Source organism: Crinia signifera, chromosome 2 (assembly GCF_055691185.1).
Source record: "Crinia signifera chromosome 2, ASM5569118v1, whole genome shotgun sequence".
NCBI classification, from domain to species: domain Eukaryota; kingdom Metazoa; phylum Chordata; class Amphibia; order Anura; family Myobatrachidae; genus Crinia; species Crinia signifera.
This window is the reverse complement of record NC_139218.1, coordinates 359,001,751-359,021,782: the sequence shown is the minus strand read 5'-3', so window position 1 is coordinate 359,021,782 and position 20,032 is coordinate 359,001,751. Positions and strand designations below refer to the sequence as shown.

Genomic DNA, 20,032 nt, shown 5'->3' with positions numbered 1-20,032 from the left:
ACTCAACAAGCATGCGCACAGACATTACAACAGAGCGCACAAAGAGGCAGTGGTCCCTTTTTGCAGTTGTGGACTCAATTAATGTGTGTTTCACCCATTAACTACATTGTGTGCTGTGTTTTGAATGTTTAAATGTTTATTATCATTTTGAAGTAAAGTTAACACAAATACTGAACATAATTTTCCAGTTATATATAAGTGACGCACAAAAATTTAAATTTCCTTCCAAAGTTGCACAGCCAAAATCTTTTGCCGCACACAGCCTTCGTAAAATAAGAGGGAACATTGGTGTGATGTGAATAGTGAATAACATACACTACTGTGTGGTATAATGTGAATTGGTACTATTGTGTTGCCACACTCCATCACCACAAAGCCACAACCCTTTACTTTTGCTGGTGCTAACCCTATAATGAATCTTGGGGAGAGAGGGGGGCACTAACTATATTTCTGTTACAGTACACCAAAATGTCTAGTTACGTCTCTGCTCCTTCCACTGTGTCTCTCTACTGTGCATCACTGATATTGGTGGGAGGAGTCAGAGTTAATGACAACTGTCATTACATGTGAACATGATGACATCATTTTTATCAGCAGTAAAAAAAATTAAATACATTTGAGTCAAAACAAATTAGGGAGATTAATAATCTACAAAGACGTTAATAGACCCTAATATTTATGTTTTACTGAAACATAATTTTTTTATTTCTCTCTTACAATAAGCTCCCTTTAATATTTTGACAAGAATGAACAGTGGAGCTAAGAGGAGTAAAATATAAAACAAATAGAGCTTAATACATCAAATGCTTCTTCAGCTATGCTTAATGCACATCTTACCTTGCTTTGACTTTCAATATCCCATTCAATTTTAAACTTATATGAGCTGTACCTTGCCCAACACCGTACAACAAAGGGTTCTCCAATTTTAAGGATCATTTCTGGCTGAGGTCGGTCAGACAACAAATCTTGATTAAAGAAAAAAAAAAGTAAAAAAGGTTTTTCTACTCCTTTATAGACAAATAGATATATGGGTGAGATTTAATGGGATGAGATTTTCAGAAAGTGAGAGATTTGGTGAGAAATCTCCAGTTTTTTTAAAGCGGCAATCATTTACACTGCAAAACCAGTGTGATTTTGCAGTGTAAATGATTGCCGCTTTAAAAAAACCTGGAGATTTCTCACCAAATCTCTCACTTTCTGAAAATCTCATCCTATTAAATCTCACCCATAGAGTTTAAAGATCTAATGGTGCCCATACAATAGGGCGGTTCCACAATGATTTGGTCACTTTTCATCCAATTATGTGGAGAAGTCGGATGAAAAATGACCAAATTGCATGTGATCGTGACATCAGCCTAAAGAATGCACCTGCTGCACTTTAGATTCATTGTGTCAGCAAGCCTTTCGGCAGTCGTGGCTGGGATTGCATACGAAATATTGTATTCCAAAAGGCTGCATACAGAGCATTATACGCAGCCCTGCCACCACGGGGGTTCGTGGGTGGTTCAAGGGGGCATAGCAGGTGAAGAAGTCGCTCTAGTGTAAGGGCACCATTAGAAAAACCAGTGCCGGATTTCCATCTAGGCAAGTGAGGCACGAGCCTATGGGCGACACCTGCTGGTGTCGGACGGAGCAGCTGATTGGTTGCCATGATACAATTCTCCACTGGCACCCTTCTCTACTTTTATCACTGCTTCATTCATTTACCCCACTGCCCCATATTTCATCAATTAAGGTTTCACTGTATGTAGATAACATGAGCTCTATCAGAAATAAATAAATACATAAATAAATAAATAAATGTAGTTACATTAAGCCAGTGTCTAATTGCATAGGTGACATGTGGGGGAATGGAGTTATCAGGGCTGAGGATCCCAACATGGGGACTGTCCAAGACTAACCCAATGAAGCCCTAGAGTGGTACCTAGCAGACAAGGTGCGGGATGCACAGGGTTTTCGCTGCAGGGGGTATTGACAGAAAAGCTGGCAATATGCCATAGAAGTGTATGGGCTTCTTTTTGCGTACCCAGCCGATCCCAACCCCCTCACCTCTGTCCAGGCAGCATCCTTCTGTGCTGTTTAGACTGGTGTCCTCCTCCCTGCAACTGTTCCGGGGGTTGTGGTACAGGGGGTCCGACAGTCGGGATCCAGACAGTCATTAGCCCGACATCGGGATCCCGACTGGCCGGACCCAGACAGCATGGGGAGCGCAACTAAGCCCCTTGCAGGCATGGTGGCTCGCGTAGCGTATATTCTCCCACTATGGGGGTTGTGGACCCCAATGAGGGAAAATAGAAGGTGGCCGTCGGGAACTGTCAGTGTTTTGACAGTCGGGATCCCGACGTCGGGTAAATGCCTGTCGGGATCCCGGAAGGAGGAAGAGGCGGAGCCCGGAAGCCACTGCAGCCATCTAAACAGCGGGTTGCCGGGCAGGAGGAGGGGGGTGAGCCGCCGGGGACCCACTCACACATCGCAAGCCGCATCGCAAAGGCAAGCTCTTAACGCAAGAGCTGTCCTTTGTGATAATAATCGCATTTGTTAGTGCATATGTGATTATTATCTATGCGGTAGCCTGTGATGTGTGCTGCGGATGTTACTGCATCCCACCCAGAGACATCTGGCACTGAGTGAGGGAATGCACAGAGTCAGAGTCAAGGGCAAACACAGGATTTCTAGAGAGAGATTTCAAACTTGATTCTAGAGCTTGTGTGAGTATTCAGCACATGGCCCATCAGCTGCTGTGGAAATACATATCCCATTGGAGCCCATAAGCTCTGTCCCCGTACTGCCCCCTTTTTTTTTACGTCCCACTGATGCCCCCAAGCTTCTCAGAGCTGGCTCCCAGAGAGGGCAGGTATTACCTATTGTATAAAGCAATGAGGTGAGGTATTACCTATTGTATAAAGCAATGAGCTGAGGTATTACCTATTGTATAAAGCAACGAGCTGAGGTATTACCTATTGTATAAAGCAATGAGGTGAGGTATTACCTAATGTATAAAGCAATGAGCTGAGGTATTACCTATTGTATAAAGCAACGAGCTGAGGTATTACCTATTGTATAAAGCAATGAGGTGAGGTATTACCTAATGTATAAAGCAATGAGGTACGGTATTACCTATTGTATAAAGCAACGAGCTGAGGTATTACCTATTGTATAAAGCAATGAGCTGAGGTATTACCTATTGTATAAAGCAATGAGGTGAGGTATTACCTACTGTATAAAGCAATGAGCTGAGGTATTACCTATTGTATAAAACAATGAGCTGAGGTATTATCTATTGTATAAAGCAATGAGCTGATGTATTACTTACTGTATAAAGCAATGAGCTGAGGTATTACCTACTGTATAAAGCAATGAGCTGAGGTATTAACTATTGTATAAAGCAATGAGCTGATGTATTACTTACTGTATAAAGCAATGAGCTGAGGTGCTACCTAATGTATAAAGCAATGAGGTGAGGTATTACCTACTGTATAAAGCAATGAGCTGAGGTATTACCTATTGTATAAAACAATGAGGTGAGGTATTATCTATTGTATAAAGCAATGAGCTGAGGTATTACCTAATGTATAAAGCAATGAGGTGAGGTATTACCTAATGTATAAAGCAATGAGGTGAGGTATTACCTATTGTATAAAGCAATGAGCTGAGGTATTACCTATTGTATAAAGCAATGAGGTGAGGTATTACCTATTGTATAAAGCAACGAGCTGAGGTATTACCTATTGTATAAAACAATGAGGTGAGGTATTATCTATTGTATAAAGCAATGAGCTGAGGTATTACCTAATGTATAAAGCAATGAGGTGAGGTATTACCTAATGTATAAAGCAATGAGGTGAGGTATTACCTATTGTATAAAGCAATGAGCTGAGGTATTACCTATTGTATAAAGCAATGAGGTGAGGTATTACCTATTGTATAAAGCAACGAGCTGAGGTATTACCTACTGTATAAAGCAACGAGCTGAGGTATTACCTATTGTATAAAGCAATGAGGTGAGGTATTACCTATTGTATAAAGCAATGAACTGATGTATTACTTACTGTATAAAGCAATGAGCTGAGGTGCTACCTAATGTATAAAGCAATGAGGTGAGGTATTACCTAATGTATAAAGCAATGAGGTGAGGTATTACCTATTGTATAAAGCAATGAGCTGAGGTATTACCTATTGTATAAAGCAATGAGGTGAGGTATTACCTATTGTATAAAGCAATGAACTGATGTATTACTTACTGTATAAAGCAATGAGCTGAGGTGCTACCTAATGTATAAAGCAATGAGGTGAGGTATTACCTAATGTATAAAGCAATGAGGTGAGGTATTACCTATTGTATAAAGCAATGAGCTGAGGTATTACCTATTGTATAAAGCAATGAGCTGAGGTATTACCTATTGTATAAAGCAATGAGCTGAGGTATTACCTATTGTATAAAGCAATGAGGTGAGGTGAGGTATTACATATTGTATAAAGCAATGAGGTGAGGTATTACATATTGTATAAAGTAATGAGGTGAGGTATTACCTACTGTATAAAGCAATGAGCTGAGGTATTACCTATTGTATAAAGCAATGAGCTGAGGTATTACCTATTGTATAAAGCAACGAGGTGAGGTATTACCTATTGCATAAAGCAACGAGCTGAGGTATTACCTATTGTATAAAGCAATGAGCTGAGGTATTACCTATTGTATAAAGCAATGAGGTGAGGTATTACCTATTGTATAAAGCAATGAGGTGAGGTATTACATATTGTATAAAGTAATGAGGTGAGGTATTACCTACTGCATAAAGCAATGAGCTGAGGTATTACCTATTGTATAAAGCAATGAGGTGAGGTATTACCTATTGTATAAAGCAATGAGCTGATGTATTACTTACTGTATAAAGCAATGAGCTGAGGTATTACCTATTGTATAAAGCAATGAGCTGATGTATTACTTACTGTATAAAGCAATGAGCTGAGGTATTACCTACTGTATAAAGCAATGAGCTGAGGTATTAACTATTGTATAAAGCAATGAGCTGATGTATTACTTACTGTATAAAGCAATGAGCTGAGGTGCTACCTAATGTATAAAGCAATGAGGTGAGGTATTACCTATTGTATAAAGCAATGAGCTAAGGTATTACCTATTGTATAAAGCAATGAGCTGAGGTATTACCTATTGTATAAAGCAATGAGGTGAGGTATTACATATTGTATAAAGCAATGAGCTGAGGTATTACCTACTGTATAAACCAATGAGGTGAGGTATTACCTATTGTATAAAGCAATGAAGTGAGGTATTACATATTGTATAAAGCAATGAGCTAAGGTATTACATATTGTATAAAGCAATGAGCTGAGGTATTACCTACTGTATAAACCAATGAGGTGAGGTATTACCTATTGTATAAAGCAATGAAGTGAGGTATTACATATTGTATAAAGCAATGAGCTAAGGTATTACCTATTGTATAAAGCAATGAGCTGAGGTATTAACTATTGTATAAAGCAATGAGGTGAGGTATTACATATTGTATAAAGCAATGAGCTGAGGTATTACCTAATGTATAAAGAAATGAGGTGAGGTATTACCTAATGTATAAAGCAATGAGGTGAGGTATTACCTAATGTATAAAGCAATGAGGTGAGGTATTACCTAATGTATAAAGCAATGAGGTGAGGTATTACCTATTGTATAAAGCAATGAGCTGAGGTATTACCTAATGTATAAAGCAATGAGGTGAGGTATTACCTATTGTATAAAGCAATGAGGTGATGTATTACTTACTGTATAAAGCAATGAGCTGAGGTATTACCTATTGTATAAAGCAATGAGGTGAGGTATTACCTATTGTATAAAGCAATGAGGTGAGGTATTACCTATTGTATAAAGCAATGAGGTGAGGTATTACCTATTGTATAAAGCTGGCTGCACTCTCTGCCAAGTGCATTAGCAGCACAACAATGGAGAACATTTCCCAGGAGAAAACTTGCTTGTAGCTTATGCTGCACATGTACAATCCCATAGACGTCTGTCTCATTGTAAGTAGAACCGGTCTTGTTCTCACACCTGTAATAAGAACACCAGGATCATATTATTAAATGGCTCAGTATTCCCTAAAGCGCTGACAGGCTGTCAGTGCCCAGTATAACCAGGTGCTGGATGACTCACCGACAATCAGAATCCTGACTTACATCGGCTATTTTCCCTCGTGGAGGTCCACGACCCCCGTAGAGGGAGAATAGAATAGGTGGTAAGCGCAGCTCCTCCCTGAGCCTGCAGCGTAGAGCGGCGTAAGGAAGAGATGTATAAAGGTAGAGCGGCTGAGTTATACTGGGAAGATGTATGTCATTCTGGATTTTGTATTTTGAATATGGAATTTCCCAAGATTCAAACAAAATATAAAAATGTGTTTCATTTTAAATATTTATTTGGTTAATCTCGAAGGCTGGGTAAGTGATGGTTGTTTTGATTTAAAAAAATTCATAGTATTAAGGAACATCCAAAACCATTCTGTTTGGCCATTCTCCAAACTCTATAACATTTCTGAGAACCATTGTTATAATAGCTATGTTTAGGTACTTATATGTTAGTTGGGCGCCCACTAAGCTATTTGCTTAGTTTTTCGCCTCCGCTCGCCACGCTTCAGGCTCGGTGGCTCGCTGCGCTCGCCACTCTATATAAAATCAACTCCATGCCGACATGGATAGTGGGGGTATGAGCATATTTCAATCAGAAACATGTATCTCTAACATACTAGCTTTGATACCCAGTGTTGCCTTGAATTACTCTTATTTATTTAGTAGTAATGGGACAAAAAATATGTTAAATCCCAACAGTCTGCCCGGCTCCACCCAGCCCCTATGCTTCACCTCTGCTGTGTCTAGCCCCTCCCTCTCTCTAGCCATCCGCCCATCCCACCCCCAACTCCTCTCTCTCTGTGTACTGTATCTCCCACCCTGCTCCCCCTTCCCACATTCCCGGTTTCTGTCCAATGATCAGGTCCTTCTTCTAGGCTAGGACTTTTCGATCGCCGTAGCAGTTGTAGATGTTGAAGCACACACCTCAGCTCATACTAATGCTGGGTACACACCAGGACGACTAGGGCACAATTCTGTCAATTTAGATCCAATTCCGACCGGTTGTATGCAGATTGTATGTACTTTTGTGCGTTTTTGTCATTTATTTGATCCGATTCCGATCCAATGCATGCCCACTGTTGCCACCAATGAAGAGTCACAGCGGGAGAGACGGGTGACGTCACGTGACCCCCGCCGACCCCAGCCACGCCGAGCAGCCGTATAGCGCGGCAGGGGGAATAAGTGAGAGAGCCCCAGCAAGGACTCCAGGGGGAACAGAGGCGCCCGTAGAGCAGATTGGAGGCGCCCAACCCATGCTGGTCCCAGCGACCCACGAGGGGACAGTAACAGCACAGAGGAGGGTGCTGCCCAGCATTCAAAGGCCGCACAGATGGTGGTGATCCCCGTGACCCCGCGGCCGCAGCCAGTGTGATACAGAGAGCAAGACGGGTTGTACCCCGCCATTCGCCTTGGCCGCCATCTTGACAGTCTCTGAAGACGCCAACCATAAGTCAGCCCTCGGGGCACCCAGTCACAGTACCCCTGCAATAGCTTCTCCCAAGGGCACTGTTTGTCAGTTACTTGCCCACTAGCAAGGCACATAGACTGCCACTCCATTGAGACGCCTGTCCCAGAGGCCCATCCTGATGACAGAGCACAAGTACAGAACCCTAAACCCTTTTTGCATGAACACTGCTAGGAAAGAACAGGGCAGCAACAGCCTGGCCCCAAGGCCCCTCTCACACCCCCATTGCCGGTAAGGAAACAGGGTAACTATAAGGGCCTAAAGGCCTCCTTACCAACACCTGAGACTGATCTAACCTGTCCAGGACTCCCACTGGGATTCGCCCACGCCCTGGTAAAGTGACCCCGCTCACAGCGAACCAAGAGCCCTTCTTATATTGTTTTCCCCTGGCCCATCTGCAGATAGGATCACCGCTTGGGCCCCACCGAAACTCCTGTGCACGGGTCAGGTTATTAGGACCTGCAGTCCGAGACTTTAGTTAGGGTAATGGTTACCGGTAACCCTAGGTTATATGCATGCAAAGAATCTATGGTAAATAGAGGTCAGAAGCACTGATTGATTATAGGAGTAATGAGTAATGCCTAGTATCATGGTAAAGCATTTCCTTGTCTGCGCTGTTTAGTATGCTGGTAAAACGTTTCCTTCTCTGTATTGCCTGACATTATGGTAAAACATTTCCTTTTTCTTGAATGTTTACTGCACTGTAAAACATGTCCGTTTACTTGATTGATATTGCACTTTGTTCACTTGTTGTGATAATATTGTTAAGTTGTTAACTGAAAGAGGTTGACGTCCATAGTGACTGCTTTGAAAATAAAAGGTCAACCTAACCCAGTGGTCGAGTGTTCTGTGTCCATTCCTGTATCAAGAGAAGACTCCAGACTGAGATCCGTGAGTTTGGGGAGGCACGGCCCCCACCGCATCTATAAGGTAACTCCTTCCCCTTTGGGGTGTTTACATATAGATATATACATATAACCATTGCAGTATTCCATGCACTCCTCTCTGCTAGGCCCCATTCACCTGTGTGTGTGTGTGTGTGTGTTTGTGTATATATAGATATATACATATAACCATTGTCCACCATTGCAGTATTCCATGCACTCCTCTCTGCTAGGCCCCATTCACCTGTGTGTGTGAATAGCAATCTGCACAATAAAATGTATAGTGGTTTTCAGAAAAGTTTATTAACATATTAAATACTTAAAACATAACAACTAGTAAACTGGTAACTACTATAAAAATTTAAATATGAAACAAAACATGGATATAACTATATAACAACTAAAATGGTTTTATCTTTTTACAGTCCCAATGTCCAACGCAAAAGAACAGGAATTTTTAGAAGGGTTTATCGAGAAGTATCGTTCCCATGAATGCCTGTGGCGAACAAAATCAAAAGAGTATTCGAACAAAATGAAAAGAACCCATGCCTTGGAGGACTTGTCTCGCTACAGTCTCCCATTTTATCCAGAGGCCAATGTAGAATGGGTGCGGAAACGCATCCAGAATCTGCGCACGGTGTTCTTAAAGGAACACAAGAAGGTGGAGGCTGCAAAGAAGTCTGGTGCTGGAGTCGACGAGATGTATCAAACATCGCTCTGGTACTACGACAGGTTGACGTTCACCCTCAGCCAGGAGTTCGATGAGGACAAGAGTAGTCCTGATGGTCGAACACGAAAACCAAGAAGTCACGGCGCAGGAGGAGGAGAATTCGCAGTCTGCATCGGTGAGTCTATTTTTTGGGCTATCTAATTGATTCCTCCTGCCAATCCACAGCCCCCTCCCCATTAAAGTAGGCCATATACTCTTCCCTCACATGTTTGGGTCGTGCACTCCCTGTGAAGTGTTGTGTTGGGGTTTGCAAGGAGGATATCTGCACTACCTCCTCTGGCAGATCTTGGTCTTCTTGGAGTGCTGTGCCTGTAGCCCTTTGCTGTGTTGCTTTTCTGCGGAGCAAATTGTGCAGGACACAGCACGCCGTGACAACCCAGTCAATTTTGTCCACCCTCAGGTTAATGGCAGTGTGGAAAATGCGAAACCGGCTAGCCAGGATGCCAGAAGCATTTTCCACAACACGCCGTGCCCTGGATAGCCTGTAGTTAAAGATCCTTTTGTCATGGTTCAGGCCCCTTTGCGCATATGGCTTCATGACATGCTCGTGCAGGCCAAAAGCCTCGTCTGCCACAAACACAAAGTTAAGCCCCTGTTTAGTTTCCTGGACAGACGGCAAGTGAAGGGTGTTCGCTATGAGCCTTTCGTAGAACTTTGTGTCCTTGAAAGTGCCACCATCCGATGCACGGCCATTCCTTCCTACATCCAGGAAGATAAACTCATAGTTCGCATTCACCACAGCCATTAGTACAATGCTAAAATAGCCCTTGTAATTAAAGTAGTAGGAACCACTATTGATAGGCTGGGCTATGCGGACATGTTTGCCATCAATGGTTCCACCGCAATTTGGAAAGTTCCATCGCTGTTCAAACTCCTCTGTGATGACTTTCCATTCATTCATGCTGGTAGGGAACTGAAATTAGAAGTAAATAGAATTGATTAGTAAACATGTTCAATTTTTTTACAGCTTGGTGACTACCCAGACCTGTCTGTCCTATCAGATAATGCATGCACATCGAGCGAAGCTCCTACTCCGGCATGCACTCCGCCACCCACCCTGGAACCCACTCCACCACTCCCCCGTGCCAAAAAAATGCGTGGCAAAGGAAAAAAAGGAGAAGCAGCAGCACATGAAGAATTTATGATGCGGGCACAGCGAGTCCTGCAAAGAAACCCGGACAAACATGACAACTACTTCACTTATGTACCTGTACCTGCATTACCAGAGGGAGAACAGGATTCTCCTCAATCTGGAGAGCAAACTCCATTTATTGCCCTTTTGTCTTTGCCAATAGTATGGGGTACTGTGCGGCAGACATGGTCTCAGCTGCAGGTATGTGATGGCCACTGCTCACATGGCGTATGGCGCACATCAATGGGGACGGGGCCATTGCATCTGCGCCATGCGCCATGTGGGCCGCAGCCTTTACATATCTGCAGCAGACATCCTCTGCCACACAAGGGCCAGAGTGTCTTTTTTTTTTTTATATGCTGCTACCTGTACCTGCATTACCAGAGGGATAACAGGATTCTCCTCAATCTGGAGAGCAAACTCCATTTATTGCCCTTTTGTCTTTGCCAATAGTATGGGGTACTGTGCAGCAGACATGGTCTCAGCTGCAGGTATGTGATGGCCACTGCTCACATGGCGTATGGCGCACATCAATGGGAACGGGGCCATTGCATCTGCGCCATGCGCCATGTGGGCCGCAGCCTTTATATATCTGCAGCAGACATCCTCTGCCACACAGTAGCCCGTACTTATTGGGAAAGTTTAAACTGGGTCATACATACTTAAATGTTTATATATAGTGTGTGTTTTTGTACAATATCTTTTATATATGGTATTATAATATATTTGTGTTGACACAATAAATCTATTTACTATTTTACATGTTTTACATATGAAAGGCCTAAAAAACCTGTTTCTGTCCTAGGCCTAAATTATAAATAAAAAATTTTTGTTTGCACAATAAAGTGTACGGTGTATTTTTCGTCCTTACCTTGCAATACTGGTACTGCAGCACCTTCACAATGGCTTTGCAGGTCTTCGGGATGATGAGGCCCAAAGCTTGCGGGGAGATGAGGGATCCAAACTTCAGGTCAGCAAGAGACCGTCCTGTCGCCAGAAAGGGTCACCACCAGCCGTTCCTCAGCAGGGATAGGCATGCGATACTTGGTATCCTGCTTCTCGATGTGGGGAGTCACCAGACGCAGCAATTCCTGGAATGTGGCATCATCCATCCTCAAGAAGTTCCGGAAATCGTCTGGGTTATTTTCCCTGATGTCCCTGAGCAGTGGCATGTGCGAACGAGTCTGACGCTGCAGTAGCCACTGCTTTGTCCAGCATGATCTTTCCCTCCTGCGCTGGGCCCTCTGACGCCTGAGCTTCAGCACTGCATAATAGAGCAGGTAATGTTGCTGGTGACTACCCATCACTGCATTCTCCATAGTGCAAGGTTAAAAGACACTTTGTAATGGCAGGCAAAACAAAGTAATGTGTAAATAGCTATGTCCAACGATCAGCAGGTATAAACCAAGCCTCACTAGTAACAATAGCTGCTGCTATTCCTATCCCCCTCTGCTAGTCCAGCCCCTTCATTCAAATTTCAAAGGCCAATCTGACGACGGTCGCATGTGTTCTTGCAAAAAAAAAAAAAAACAGCGATCCGACCGTCTTAACGACCATCACGGGCGCATCGGGATCGGATCGAGATCGTTCCGCAAAAAAACACAATTTTTGCTAATCGTTTGCTGGGGACTGCCTGGGAGCTCCCGGGAAGTCCAAGGGAAATCGTTCCATGGTCGTCTATCGGTCGTGGACGACGGTGGTCGTCCTGGTGTGTACCCTACATAAGGAGACAGACCTTAGCTGAATATTATACAGTTTTTTCCTCTGTGCATGCCATCCCTCTCTATCTCTCCCTGTGGCATTTTATCCTCCACTCGCTCTGCCCCCTTTTTCTCTTTTTCCAACCCCAACACTTTCTTCCTAACTTTTTCTCCCACTTCCAATGTGTTTCTCTATCACCCTCTCGTGACCCAAAGGGGAGGGATCAAAATGAATTATTTTCCAACATAATTACTTTTTTTTATTAGCAATTTATTTTATTATACAAGATTAGTCCTACGCATACAGGAACATCTCCTCATACCCGCCAGCAGGTGAGAGGCATGATAACCAGTACACTGCAGGTGTGGGGGAACCTTCCGTCAAACAGATGACATTCCTCTCTGATACAGTAAAATATGGTTTCCTTGGTTTGCCTAAGACAAAATATTAAGAATATTAGGTTCTGAAAAATGTCTTTTAAAACTCACATGGCACAATAAATACTGTACAAGTCAATTCTTTTCATTAATCAGAGTGGTACTTGTTTCCTAGCACGGCACCCAGATTTCCTACGTACGACACCGTAGGGAAATCGCATCGCATGGGGCATTATAGCGGCATGCAATGCGATTTTTTTTATTTATTTTTAGTAATTATTCCTATGCTCATTGTACCCCACTCTATTGCATCGCATCGCATGTCCCGCAAAATCGCATGCGATTTTATAGGGTGTGCGATGCCATGACATTAGGTCAGTGGTGGGTAACAGGCGGCCCGCGGGCCAGATGCGGCCCGCGAGCCGCTTAGGTCTGGCCCGCTGATCTGACATATTTTAGTATGACAAGCGGCCCGACTATAGCCGCTTGTCATTGACATCATACTATTTACTTTTCTTTTTATGCCGCCGCCGTTAATGTCCGTCTGTGCATGCCGCGCACAGCATTACTAGGAGCGTGGGAGGGGACGTGATGTCCCCTCCCACGCTTTCAGAAATGCTGTGTACGGCGTGTACGGCATGCACAGACGGACATTAACGACGGCGGCTGTAAGAGAGTGTCGCCGCGTACCCTCCCAGGCTCCAGGAAGTTCTGTGCGCGGCAGGCACAGACAGGCATCAACAGCGGCGGCAGCAGTATTAAACTTTCTCCGCGTCCCCTCCCAGGCTCCCTGAATCGTGTGCAGGGCGGGTGCAGCAGGATTTTTGGCATGCACATCTATGTGAGGTGGCAAAACGGCTGCTAAGTAAGCAACAGGCAAATATTTTATGTGCATTAGTGTTATATATATATATATATATATATATGTGTATATATACACACATATACACATACATACACACCCGCACAGTGTGTGTGTGTGTGTGTGTATATTTATATATATATATATATATATATATATATACACACCCACACAGTGTATGTATGTATGTGTATATATATATATATATATATATATGTATGTGGTGGACGAACCAGCACTCACTCTCCTGGGTAACTGCCCGGGTGTCCGCGGTGGTGTGTGGATACTGTGGGAAGGATCCGCATCACTCCAGAGGTCTTGGGCAACAAGTTTCTTTTTAATGAAAGTACAGTTACTGCATGCAATGAGCGGGTCGACGTTAAATCTATAATGTATAAGTGTGTGTATATATTCTGTATGTCTTGTAACATTCATAACAAATATTCTTGATAAAAATTTAAAGCATTTTGTGATTATGTGTGCGGCCCTCGAATATTTTCTGGTTTTGATAAGCGGCCCCCCAGCCAAAATAGTGGCCCACCCCTGCATTAGGTATACAATAATATGATTGTATGTCACAAAAATAGGTTTAACGCATCCCCCCCCCACTATCCACACCACCCGAAGCGTGGCGAGCGGTGGCGTAACGTGTCCTCTGACTTTTTCATTACCCCACTTTCCACGTGGGCGTGGAGTTGATTTTATATAGTGTTGGGAGCGCAGCGAGCCACTGAGCCCGAAGCGTGGCAAGCGCAGCGAGCCCCACGAGGGGACGCGGATTACTTTACATGTATTCTGCGTCCCCTCGCGGGGCTCACTGTGCTTGCCACGCTTCGGGCTGGGTGGCTCGCTGTGCTCGCCACACCATATAATATCAACTCCACGCCGACGTGGATAGTGGGGTAATGAAAAAGTCGGAGGACGCGTTTCGCCGCTGCTCGCCACGCTTCGGGGTGGCGTGGATAGTGGGGGGTGCATTAAACCTATTTATGGGACATACAATCATATTATTGTATACCTAATGTCATGGCATCGCACACCCTATAAAATTGCATGTGATCGCATGCGATTTTGCAGGAGATGCGATGCGATGGTCCGGGGCTGAGAGAGCAGTGAATAAATTACATAGGAAAATCGCATCGCACATCGCATGGCACTAAAATTGCCCATGCAATGCGATGCAATTTACCTACGCAGAATAGTTTAGTGGGCGCCGTTCTAGGAAACAAGTACCATCAGAGTTTCCCAACCAGTGCAACTTTACTACTTATAGCTACTGTAAAGTGGGGAGATATATCCTCATTAAACATCGTCTAATACACTCGCAGAGCATGCTGGCATGTGTAGCTGGAGAGCCAGAGGTTGTCCAAGCCTAGTATAGACATTTTATTTATGTTTGCCCAGTAAGGTCTTGATGTGTTGAGGATTGTGATAGGCTGGAGAGCTCAGCATGGTAGAAGACAATTCATTGGTGTGAAGCGCAGATAATAAAGAAAGGTGGTGCATTCCTCACAGACCAACCCGTCTCCTAACATTTGGAGAGGTGGTGACCAAAGTATAGGCCCAGCCTAAAAGGTTCTAGAGGTTTATTTTATGTCCTCCTTTAATTAGAGAAGCTGTTCCGCTAAGTTTTAGTCTTTCTGGCTCCTTATAGATTTTAAGGGGTGTTAACATTGGGGATTATTTGAGAAGTATACTGCATTTTGATGGTCATTATCTATGGACTGCTTCGGCAACAGCACATGGAAGGGGAATCTTGGTCCCGGCGCCTGTATAATACAGATGACAGGCACCGAGACCGGCGTGTGCACAGTACCGATGTAGGTACTGCACATGCTCAATCTTGGATTTTGCTCGGCAGCCCTTAGAAAGGTGTCCAGGAATGAGGGAACACCTCCCAATGGGCCTGCCTTGGTGACTGGCAGGTCGGACTTCCAATCGGAAGTCACTGCCAGTCACAGTGAAGCCAGTGCAGTCTCACAGACACAGCCCTGCAGCCCATAGGTAAAAACCGCCACTGTATGGGTATATTATTACCTATACATTGGTTTTTCAAAGCTGTCAGTTCATTTAGGCCCATAGCTATTTCATAGCGTATACAGTATATGTGCACAAAACGGTACTTATGTATTATCTGGGCTCCCATGTTAAATGCACCCCATTTTTTCATACCCCTACTATCCAACTACGCATGGAGTTGATTTTTTATAGTGTGGCGAGCGCAGCGAGCCACCGTACCCGAAGCGTAGCGAGCGGACGCGGTCTCATAAGAAAAACGGGAGCCCAGATATTACATAAGTACCCACAAAACTGACACACCGGTCACACACATGTAGTTGTATACACAACGACTTCAGACAGGACATTCTTAGTAATTGGACATGATCTCGTGTATGCTTACTTCTTGCTTCCACTTCAAAATGTATGTCGTAGTTGGTGTTTTTATGTTTTATCACCAGCGTGTATTTTCCAGCATGGTTTTCAGTGACTCTTGTCAGATGCAAATAAATGGAACTTCTGGGGAAAAAGTCAAATTTTACTAATGTTAATCTTCCTTCCAGTGTTGAATAAATTACTTTGTTTAATATACAACTAATACAGATATACAGTATGTTGTTCCTTCTGTTGTGATTGGCTGTGATAACTGTTCTGATCTGCCGTCAGTTTGCTACTTTAAAAACTCCAAAGTACAGTTTCCCAACTCTGTCATTACAGAATGGGTTTTAAGGACAACCATGCTTGAGCACAGGGTTGCTTACAAGGGTTGCCTACTTTTAGAAGCCCGGAGAGGAGACTGTCAGCAGCACTTCGGGGGGGCGGGGCCTGAGGAAGACGTTATCAAGACCCGCCCCCTAGTACTGCATACCCCGCAATTCGCAGGTCTTCAGGGAGGGGGCGGGGTTAAATGACACGATATACATCTTGAGTCCTGCCCCCTCCCCCTGAAAGCCACGAATTGCGGGAAATTTATGCTCCGGGGGGTGATGCCCACCTTTCCGGGGGGCCGTGAGGGGGATCCGAATTTCAGGAGCCTACCGGCCATTCCAGGAGGGTAGGCAAACCTAGTCTTTACCCAGTTTGATTTAAGCATCTGAATTTAAGCATGTATATTCTTAAAATCTGGACTGTAATAACAGGGATTGAGAAACTCCGCTACAAAGTAAAAAATAAAACCTTAAGGCAGTTTTCCAACCACTGTGCCGTGAGCAGTTTTCAAGCGTGCCGCCAGAGCTGGAGAGGGATGTGGTCCATAGGTCGTCAGTCAATAGGTCTACCACTACTGGTTGACAGGCAAAAGTTCGACACATGAAATGGTCAGCATGCATTAGGTGGACATGGTTAAAACGTCAACACTGACAATAGGTCCACAAGAAAAAGTTTTCTCATGTTTTTTTTTTTTTAAAAAGGAGTTTCTTCATACTGGAGGCTGCTCTTGCTCCCTCTCACAGCAATGGTGTCAGTCACGGTGCAAGGGTTTGTTGCTGCCAGGCTATCGGGTTTAGAGAAGACATGTTACAGTGAGCGGTATCCATTCATTAGATCTACAGTGTCTCGGTCAAAAGTCAAAAGGTCAACAACTATTGGTCGACAGTCAAAATGTCAACATGGTCAAACGGTCGACAGTCATGATGTCAACATGATCAAAGTTTGTCATGGTTGAAAGTCAAAAGGTCGCCATGACAAAGGTCAACATGAGTTATTCATGATTTTGTTGTAAAAAAAACAACTTGTTCATACTTTACCTTCCATGGCATAGAGTTAGAATATAATAGTGTGGTAAACGCAGTGAGGCACCATGCATGAAGAATAGCAAGTGCAGTGAGACATGCGAGGGAACGCGGAACACTATGGGCAGTATTCAATGAGAATTTTGACGATGTGCAGCGAATCCTGTTTAGGATTCGCTGCACATTCGTCACTGCCCGCCGCGTTCCAGAGCCTCGCCGGCTCCAGTATTCAACGAGTCAGGGGCTCACTGCCCCTGACCGGCGAATTTTAACTCCTGCGGCGATGCCGCAGGGAGCCTGAGGACGGCGGCAGGCAGGGAGATGGAAGTCTCCCTGCCTGCCCCAGAACTTTGTGGGGGGGAGGTGGGCTCCTCGGGAGCCAGGCAGCACAGGCTGCCCCCCGGGATAGCCAACAGGGGACCGGGTATTCACTGCACCCGATCGTGCATATGTAATGATCGGGTGCAGTGAATATATGAATATCTAATGAGCAGCTCAGCTCCCGGCCCCCTGCTGGCTGCTCTGTGTAAAATAAAAATAAAAAAATATATAATTTTTTTAAATTAAATATATATTCATGTGCTTACAGCACACGAATAAGAATAGCATGCCCCTCCTCAGAATAAAATTCCTGATTTTTTGACAGCAAATGTAAAAAACAAAACACTTTATTTTAAAAGTTCACATTCCACTTCACCATAAAAAGATAGCGATTGCTACTCGGTGAATCATGGCGATAAAAACCTTGAAATGTATTCTGGTCATTGAATAGGGTGATTCACCATTTTAGTCAAAAAATCGCCGTACAGCACGAAAATAGCACAAAATCGCCATAAAACATGGTGAATCAGCCTCATTGAATACTGCCCTATATGTCGACATAGGTTCCAAAAAAAAATGAAAAACTCATATCGACCTTTGTAGACCTTTTTCAAGTCTACATTTTGACCCTGTTGACCTTTTGACTGTTGACCTTTTAATCATGTTGACCTTTTGGCTGGCAACCAATAGTTGTTGAACTTTCTGACTGTGGACCTATACACTGTAGATCTAAAATACCATAATCACAGGGAGCAAGGTGAGGAACTACTACTGGGTACCCTGCTGCTCTACAGTCTGCACTAGCTCCCACATGGCAGCTAGGCAGTGACTTGTATGGTGATCTCATGAGGGCATTTTTAACACCATGGGGCACTCCACATTGACAACAATGGGCATTGTCAAAATGTTTACTGTGTTCTTCTGGGGGCCAATGTGTTTTAATTTTGTGTTCTATTTGTGGCAGTGTGAATGATCTTCTTTTTTTGTGTTGTGGCTATTATGACTTTTTTTTGTTCATGTGGAGGCCAATTTTATTTTTGTTTCTTTTGGGGGCCAGTATGATTCTTTTATTTCATGTGGAGGCCATTGTGTTGTGTTTTTCCACATTGGAAAATCACTGCCTTAAGGGGTAAATTTACTAAGATGGAAGTTTTATTGTAGATGAGATGGTGCCCATAGCAGCCAATCAGATTCTACTTCTTATTTAATTAGCACCTTCTAGAAGATAATAGATAGAACCTGATTGGTCGCTATAGGCAACATCCCATCTTCAATAGAACTCCCATCTTAGTAAAGTGACCTGTAATGGTCTGTTTATTGAATTTGGTTCTAATTCATCATCGTGTTTTGGTTTTGGCAAAACCACCTCAAGTGTTTCGGTTCGGATTACATTTTTGGGTACTTATGTAGTATCTGGGCTGCCGATTTTGTGATTGTATGCCTTACCTTAAGGCATACAATCAGATGCGATGCGATTCGATGCGATTTTGCATAGGATTCAATGTTAAGAAGGTCCTGTTCATTTCCCCACTATCCAAGTGGGCATAGAGTTGATTTTATATAGCCTGGCGAGCGCAGCGAGCCACCGAGCCCGAAGCGTGGCGAGCGAACGCATATTTCTTAAAAAGTATTCTGTGTCCCCTCGCGGGGCTCGCTACGCTCGCCACGCTTCGGGCTCGGTGGCTCGCTACGCTCGCCACAGGTTTATATCCAACTCCATGCCCACTTGGATAGTGGGGAAAGGAAAAGGACCCCTTTTTCCCATTAAATTCTATGTTAAAATGGACTCAGACCATTTTAACATTGAATCCTATGGAAAAATCTTGACCATCGCATCGCATCGCATACGATTTGGTCGCATGCGATGAGATGCGATGCGATCCGATCCGATTTCTAAATCGGACGCCCAGATACTACATAAGTACCCATTTTTGCTTCAGTCAAAAACGATAACCATTGATAAAAATAGCTAAAAACAGCTGAAGTCATGTCATCTTCGCAATCCAAAACCCGAAATCTGGAGTTAAAATCCTAATCCCAAACCATTGGGAAGTGCAAACTGGGGCCCGATTCAGTAGTGATTGTCCCCCAGCGTATTTGCTCTGTGGACTGATGGTGCGGCTCTGCGCATGCACCTCCGCATACTTGCGCATGTGCCGGGCCGCTGTACGAACGCCTTTGGCGGCTATCACAGTCACCAAGGCGTTCATATGGGTAAGGGAGGGAGGGGTTGGACAGGGTGAGTCTGGAGGGAATGCTCAGAGGTTTATAGGCGTCCCCATGAAAATGCTGGGTGTTCTCCTGGGATTGCAGGTGGGTCAATGCCTGCCGGGAGGCGGGCTGCTGACATCCAGACTCCAAAATCAAAGTGGGCCCTTATTGGGTTTTTTTTCCAGCCTATTAAGTCATTACAACTTTAATTCCTATCTTCTATTATTGTTGGGTATTTTTGTCCTGTACTGTTAGTGTGAAAGATGTGTGATTTTCACTTCAATTTTTTAGCATGAACAACATCCCCAAAATTAAGGAACAGAGAAATGGGGCGCATTAGGAACTTGGCAGTGGTTTCTTATTTGAAAGTGATACTTGTATACCTGCATTGTAAAAGCGGTGGACTGTTACACAAAACAGAAAACTATTTTACCATACACTGGGAGAAATGTACAGTACAGTATATTGGCTATATCAGGGCCGTAA

At 43.8% G+C, this 20,032-nt stretch overlaps 1 protein-coding gene across 2 annotated transcripts in view; it reads right to left on the bottom strand.

Annotated features, from left to right (window-relative positions):
* FLT3 (fms related receptor tyrosine kinase 3) overlaps positions 1–20,032 on the bottom strand; it is a 144,916-nt gene that overhangs the window by 35,676 nt on the left and 89,208 nt on the right. For both annotated transcript variants that reach the window (XM_083169857.1, XM_083169859.1), the window contains exons 4-7: positions 15,688–15,803; positions 12,370–12,481; positions 5,907–6,064; positions 838–965 (exon numbers count right to left, since the gene is read on the bottom strand). In XM_083169857.1, coding sequence (XP_083025983.1) covers positions 838–965; positions 5,907–6,064; positions 12,370–12,481; positions 15,688–15,803 — 514 coding nt within the window. The remainder of the gene's footprint in view (positions 1–837; positions 966–5,906; positions 6,065–12,369; positions 12,482–15,687; positions 15,804–20,032) is intronic.